The sequence below is a fragment of the Octodon degus genome, unplaced genomic scaffold (genome assembly GCF_000260255.1).
Source record: "Octodon degus isolate 3935 unplaced genomic scaffold, OctDeg1.0 scaffold00123, whole genome shotgun sequence".
NCBI classification, from domain to species: domain Eukaryota; kingdom Metazoa; phylum Chordata; class Mammalia; order Rodentia; family Octodontidae; genus Octodon; species Octodon degus.
In genome coordinates this window covers 506,330-513,581 of record NW_004524699.1, presented here as the reverse complement: position 1 = coordinate 513,581, position 7,252 = coordinate 506,330, and the positions used below count along the sequence as shown (strand labels likewise).

The 7,252-nt window shown below is 49.6% G+C and overlaps 1 protein-coding gene across 1 annotated transcript in view; it reads right to left on the bottom strand.

Annotated features, from left to right (window-relative positions):
• Pnpla7 (patatin like phospholipase domain containing 7) overlaps nucleotides 1–7,252 on the bottom strand; it is a 94,013-nt gene that overhangs the window by 52,043 nt on the left and 34,718 nt on the right. Inside the window, exons 13-14 of the mRNA XM_023700227.1 lie at nucleotides 5,616–5,716; nucleotides 5,348–5,494 (exon numbers count right to left, since the gene is read on the bottom strand). Of these exons, the coding sequence (XP_023555995.1) occupies nucleotides 5,348–5,494; nucleotides 5,616–5,716 (248 nt within the window). The remainder of the gene's footprint in view (nucleotides 1–5,347; nucleotides 5,495–5,615; nucleotides 5,717–7,252) is intronic.

Sequence of the window (7,252 nt, the reverse complement as noted above, 5' to 3'; positions counted from 1 at the left end):
TAAAAAAAAAAAAAAAAAAAGAAATGAAATCCACTGGGAAGAGACAAGGAGTACAGCCATGAGAAAGATCAGCCATGAGCGGCTAAACCCTGGAGCTGGCTGGCAGGCACCTGAGAACTGAGTAACAAATACATTATAGATGAATCAACAATGCAGTACACAAAACAATAAAAGTAACAGGCTGTGTATTACTTCAGTGGCACAGCGCCTGCATGGCAAGCGCAAGGTCCCGAGTTTGAGTCCCGTAACAAATAAATAAATAAATAAATAAAATTATAGCGAAATACAATACCTCATTAGATACCCTGAAAATCTTAGGACTGGACTCACTCCACATTTCAAGCCTCATTAAGGAACTATGTTGTCCAGCCTTGGTGATCTGGATGGCCCAGGACACAGCAAACCTAGAGGCTGAATATGAGGGCCCCTGCTGCTGGACATGAGTGGAAAGCAGACAGGAGCCCCCCGCTGGAAGCTGGGTCCCCTGGGCGCCATGTGTCCATGGGCACTAGCACTTGAGCAGCGTGCAGCACGTTATCACATCTGAGCCCCCATGAAGAACTAACTGAGCAGGAGTGGCGGTGCACACTTGTAATCCCAGCATGCAGGAGGCTGAGGCAGGATGATTGCCATGAGTTTAGGGCCAGCTGGAGCTACACAGTGAATTCAAGGCCAGCCTGAACCATGTAGCATGACCCTGTTTCAAAAAACCCTCACAGAGGTTGAAGAAAATAGAAGTGACTGTGCACACAGTAATGCCACTCAGCACAAAGCCAAGCCTGAGACATTTACCAAGAATTAGAAACACTTTAATCCTGATGGCAGGTATTCCTAAAAAGTAGACATACTGTTCTTATCCTTGAGACAAAGTCTCACTATGCATCTCAGTAGAACCTTGTACTCACTTTGCAGCCCATGCTGACCTCTACCTCGCAATGATCCTCCTGCCTCACCCCACGTGCTAGGATCATAGGCATAGCCACCATGCCTGGCAAAAGTAGACATTCTAGAACTATATAATTTAATCAAACAGCTTTAATTAATCTTCATCAGATTAGAGACTGGATAAAGAAAATTACTGAATTTAAATCAACATATCAACATACCAAAAATATTTATTTATTTTTGGCGGAACTGGGGATTGAACTCAGGCCCTTGCACTTGCCAAGCAGGTGCTTATTCTACTAAGCTATCTCCCCAGCGCCTCACCCCCCAAAAATTTTAAAGTGGAAAACACAAATGAAAGGGCCAGGCTCATAGGAGATGAATGAGAGTCCACGCTGCTCTCAGAAGAGAGGCCTGCAGATGCAGAGACCTTGTGCTTGGCTCCACCCTCACCCCGCAGCATCCTGAAGGAGCTCGGGGACACAGACGAAATCTGCTGAGCTTCAAGCAAGCTTGTCAAACAATCCACACCCAGAGAAGCTACCGAAAGTCAAACAGCCTAGCATCAGCAGGACGCAGCACTGTTCTCGGAGGAGTAAGGACCTGCCTGCACGTAGCGCTGTCTGCTGGGCTGGTCAGCAGGAGCCTGCTGCTGTGAGGTCCTTCAGGATGAAGGCCAGTGTGGGGCATGGCTGTGCTGAGCAAGCACGAGGCCCTGGGTTCCACCACCACCACCAAAAGTAAAAGGTGCAACCAGTAGGTGTAACGGCACACCCTGCAACCCAGTACTCCATAGGCTGAGCAGGATGACTGCCACGAGTTCGAGCCCAGCCTGAACTACAGTGAGACCCTGTCTCAAAAAACAAACAAAGTGACAACAGACATCTGTGTAGGCTCAGAGAACAGTGACATCAGAATTCTCCTTGAGTGGTTTTTTGTCTTCACCTGAGCTGGGTTGTGGAGAGGAAGGAGTCAGGTAGCTGGCCCTGGGGACTGCCAGAGCTACTGGCAGGCAGGGGCCAGGTGTCCTAGGAGCACTGACGCTTCCCCAACCCACACCTGTGGCCTTGGATGCCAAGAGGCAGCTTGCTCTGTATTGAGAAAGACTCACAGGTGCTGGCCGCAAAGGAAGACACCTGGACACCAAATGCAAGCAGAGGGCTAGCGCAAAAGGCTGCCACACCGTCCTCAGTCTTTATTTTTATATATCTTGAGTTTCAGCCTTTGGATTACTTTAGGTGAACAGAACAAAGTTAATGTTTGATAGGTTATGGCCCTAGTAAAAATTGCTGAATTATGGTGGTCTTCTGATATGGCTGAAACCCTTAAAGCAACAGCTTATCCTCCCAATGACCACTTCCTCCTCCTTCCCCACTCCAGCCCTGGGTACAACTCCCTGTGACCTTTCCCGCCCACACAGGGGAGCCTCCAATCAGCTCCTTCCCCGTCACTAAACCCGCCCCTCAAGCTCCGCATCTGGCAGACGTCCATAAAGCCTCAGGCTCCCTGTGTCAGGTCCGACGATCCACCCAACTCCTGCCCTCGGTCCTCTCTGTGTGTTTAGAGTCAACAAAGGCTTTCCTTCCCCCATTTCTGCCTCTCTGCTGCGCCGCCACCGCTGCCGCCATCGCTGTTGCCTCTGAAGCCTATCAATGCTCAGGCCATCCCTGCTGGCATCTGGGAGCAAGGACACAAAAACAGGGTGTCCTTAGTCCCAAGTGTTCCTGGTTACTCCCACAACTGTTGCTGCCCTGTTTTCTTTCGCCTCTTCCCACATGCCCTGCAGGTTATTTAGCATGTCTCTATTTTAACTCTTTCTTATCCCAACAGTCCTGTGTTTGCACTTGGGCTGAACTGGTGGAAATAAAAACAGTAACATAAAAAAAAAAAAAAAAGTGGCAACAGAGAACGTGTTCTCATGAATGCCACCACCCTCTGTCCACTGCCAGAGAACCCACAAGACTTCAGAGTAGCAAATGTGAGGAACACCAAGGACAGCCACATGGGAGGAGGTGCCTGGGTTTCCTCCTCTCCTTTGTCCCTGGACTTTGACCTAAGGGCTGCACTTGGCAAGAAGCTACTTGTGCTACCCATGAGCACAGATAGCAAAAGCTCTGAAGAAACCCCACCTCTGGACAGAGGCTTGGGAAGCAGCTCTGAATGTGGGAGAAGGGGAAGGCAGCTTCCCCTCCCTACTCTCCAGGTCATGGCAACACAGAAAACAGAAAGGAGCCTGGGACAGGCTGGCTCCTGACAGGTGCAGCAGAGCAGGAAGACCAGGCCACACGCAGGGCAGGACACGGGGCCACAAGTTTTCTGAGGAAAAACACACACAATCCAAGCCCTTCCGGCATCATACACAAAAATTAATTCCATCTGCAATAAAACCTAAGAAAGCAACAGCTGCAGTGGTGGATACCTATAATCCCAGGTACTCAGGATGTTGTAGGAAGCTAAATTAGACAAATATTATAGGTGGCGTTCAGACAGGGCCAGGCCCTCAAGAAGACAAGATGGGGGGCTGGTGAGATGGCTCAGTGGTCTAAAGCACCTACTTAGAACAAGCTAAGCTAAGCAAAAGCACAGCGACCTCGGTTCAATCCCCAGCACCACATGCCACCCCACCCCCTGGTGGGCTGAGCTGGCCACACACACACACACACACACACACACACAAAATAAATAAATTTAAAAAAAAAAAAAAGAAGAAGAAGATGGAAGACAAGGTGGCTTTGCAACTTGGAAGAGACAGGCACTCCCATGTGGCCCACACCTCAAGACCAAGACAAAAGAGGAAACACAGCTACACACTTCCCTAGGGATGGGCATCAGGGACTGATATTCTAAATAGGTATCAATCACCTTGAAAGAGCCCAAATCAGTCACTAACCCAGTCCCCAACAGGAAGAGACCCTGGCCCTTATTCATGCCTGCATGCTATGTGACACAATTCCCCATTTGGTACTGGATTTAATCAATTTTACCTGAGTGATGGTGCTTGTAATCTCATCAATTGACCACAGCTTTGTCCTACCTCATGCCCACCTAAACAAGTTCCCATGTCTTCTCCACCACCTCAGACCCGCCTCACCACATGGTTTTCCTCCATAAAAGTCCCTGGAAGAGACAGCTTCCAGGGGAACAATCTGCTTGGCCCCTCTCCTGTCCCTCTCTCAGATAGGAACTTTCTTTCCCTCAATGAATATCTTCCGCTCATAACCTCTTTTGTTCCTAAAATTCATTCTTTGGTTTTAGAGAACACGAACTCGTCCAGGTACCTTTTCAGGTTGGGAGACCAATGTTTCTCCCTGTGTCGTTTGGAGGTTCCCTGTACCAAGGAGACTGAGGCAGGAGTATAAAGTCAAGGTCAGCCTGAGCAACTTAGTGAGATGCTGTCTCAAAATAAAATAAGGTCTAGAGATGGAGCTGAGCAGCACAGCACTTCCCAGCATGGTCAAGGCTCTGAGTTCCGTCCCTGGTACTGAGCTTCTGTCTACCTGATACCATTCAGAAGGCAGACACCATACAAGGTCAATGGCCCACCAGCGGGTACTGTCTAGAAAATATGAAGACATTCTAAAAGCAAAAGGAAAAGAACAGAAAATGGGGGACAGGACACTGAGAACAATCTTTTAGGTCCAACACAGCAAACAAACGTCAGAGAGGGTTGGTCTCATTAGTACCCAAAGAAAATAAGACTGAAGCCCAAGTCTGCACTCTGTACTCCACCACACATACCTAAAAAGCCAGGGGCCGGGGAGGTGGCTCAGTGGAATAAGCACTTCCCTGGCAAGCGCAAGGGCTCGAGTTCAATCCCCAGTTCCGCCAAAATAAATAAATCAAAAGCCAGAAAATCCGATAGCTGAGGAGACATGAATGCAGAGGGACCCCTTGCCAGCTCCTGGAGACGCCTGTGAGCTGGTATCTGTGCATGGGGGTCTACACTAGGGCACACAATGGACAGCAAGTCCCAAGCCCTGCCCACAGCACCTGGGCACCCATGGCAGGGCCACAGGAGGGCACAACATATTGGGCGGACAGTGACAGATGACTCAGCCCACTCCAAGCACAGGGCAGCTGCAGCCAGATACTCAGAGCCTGAGACCAGGTGAGACCCACCAGGCATCTGCTCACACCCTGAAGGCCCACGATCTCATCACAAGGAAAGGCATGACTTCTTAGCTTTTGTACACTAGGTATCTGAAGTTTTTAAGCATGTCAGGGACCTAGGCCTACCCAATAACAAATGTGAAGGAGCCCTTTCACAGCAGGCCCACTAGCTTGGCTGGGGAGAGACTCACAACACTCTTGCCCAAGGCCTGGGAGAGCTAGTGGCCCCTGAGAGGTCTGTGAGCCACCAGCACTGCCCTGTCCCTGGAGAGCATCACAAAATGGGAAAAGCTAGGAGCAAAGGGTCTGAGGCTTGCACAGTGGTCACCACCCCTTTTGGAACTGTGCTTACATCCAGCTTCATCAGGGTCAGGAGGTCCTTCTTGGCAGCCCTGAATATTGCATCTTTCTGCCCACTGGAGCTGGTCTCGTCCCAGGGACTCTCTGAGTAGTGGAAGACAGCAGAGGGGGTCGCTGCAACAACTACATTTTTCCTGGACTGGAGAACAACAAAGGCACCACTGTCAGAGGAGAGGTGACAGACAGAGCTCAGATGGCTTAGCCCATGGCCCTGAGGCAACACAGCTTCTGAGGAGGTAGAAAGGAGAGCAGGGACCTACCTTGCCAGCCACAGAGTTCCCAGGATGCTTATCTGAGTGCAGCAGGACCCTGGCACGGTCATACGCCATCCCCAGATCTGAGGTAGCCCCAACACAGCTCCCTACAAACAGAAGAGAAGCTCAGGGGCTACCCACTGTCCACAGGTACAAAGGTGCCAAGCACAAGCTGAACACACCCTGCATATGAAGCAGCAGAAGACTGGTAGGTGAGACACAAATCCAGAGGGCAAGGCTGTCTCAAATGAGGCCTTGTACTCTAGCTCAGTCCATCTGGCATAGCTGTGGCAGGATCCCTGAGGCTCAGAACTTAAAAACAAAGAGGTAATGAGCCAGTTTCTGCCTCAGTGGCTACTGAGAAGCATAAAGGAAACAGTCAGGTGCAGAAGGGGCCGAGCGCATGGAGTGCACGTCTTCCTGTAATAGCAAATCCTATCACAGGAGTGAGTGTCACCTCCTGGTGCAGATGGAGCCCATGTGACCTAAACACCTGCCATGAGGCCCTCTTTTTATTTTTTAATCGTTTGTTTGGTACAGGGTCTCACTACGCAGCTCAGACTCGTAGTGATCCTCCTGTCTCAGCCTCCTCAGTGCTGGGATTACAGGTGTGCGCCACCATGACCAGTTTGGTGGCTGGCTCGACACAAAGTTGGCACAGCATGTGGTATCAGGGATTGAACTTTGGTCCCTGTACTTGCCAGGCAGCTGCTTAGACAGTTGAGCTATCTCCCCAGCCCAAGGACCTATCTTACATTTTTTTTCCCTTTTTCTTGTGCAGTGCTGGAGATCAAAGCCAGGGTCTCTCTCCAGTAAAGCAACTGCTACTGAGCTATACTTCCAGCCCCAAAGCCACTTTCACACACATCCAAGCTTCCAGGGTATGAAACTCCAGTAGATGAACTCTATTCTAATCACAGCAGTGACGTGCAGTTGACTTTTTTTTTTTTGGCTAACTCAGAGTGCCTTAAGGGCAGGTCTGGTAAGGCATGAAGATCTGGGGATTGAACCGTAGCATCCTGAGCCTGACTGCTTTGCTTAAGCAGGCACTCAAGCCACTGAGCTAATGGGCAGGCCCCCAACTTTTAAATGTTATAAAACAACTGACTTAGCAAATCTCTAGATCACTTCAGATGCTGAAAAAGCACATGAGCACTGGACCCCACACATCTGAGTTTGGGCCTGGCTGACCACTGCCAAGCTCCGTGTGCAAGTGACTTAGCTAAGCCATATTTTCCTCATCCGAAACCTAGCAACCGTAACACCCGATTCTTAAGTTGGTAGGGAGTTTTTGCTTATTTTCCCATGGTTTTGTGGGGCTTTTGGGGGGGAATTGTTTTGTTTTGTTTTTGAGAGTCTTGCAGTGTAGTTCAGTTCAGGGTGGTCTTAAACTCACTATATTGCACTGACCTCAGAATAACGGTGATCCTCCTGCCTTAGTCTCCCAAGTGGTGGGGTTAGAGGAGTGTGCAGCCATGTCCAGCTTTTCAGGCTGTTTTATGACTTTTTTTTTTTTTTTTTTTTTTTTTTTTTGAATTGAACTCAGGCCCCTGCACGTGCCCAGGAAGCGCTTTTTCCACTGAGCCATCTCCCCGGCCCCCTGTTTTATGACTTGCAAAAGGTCTTTACATAGTACTTGCCAT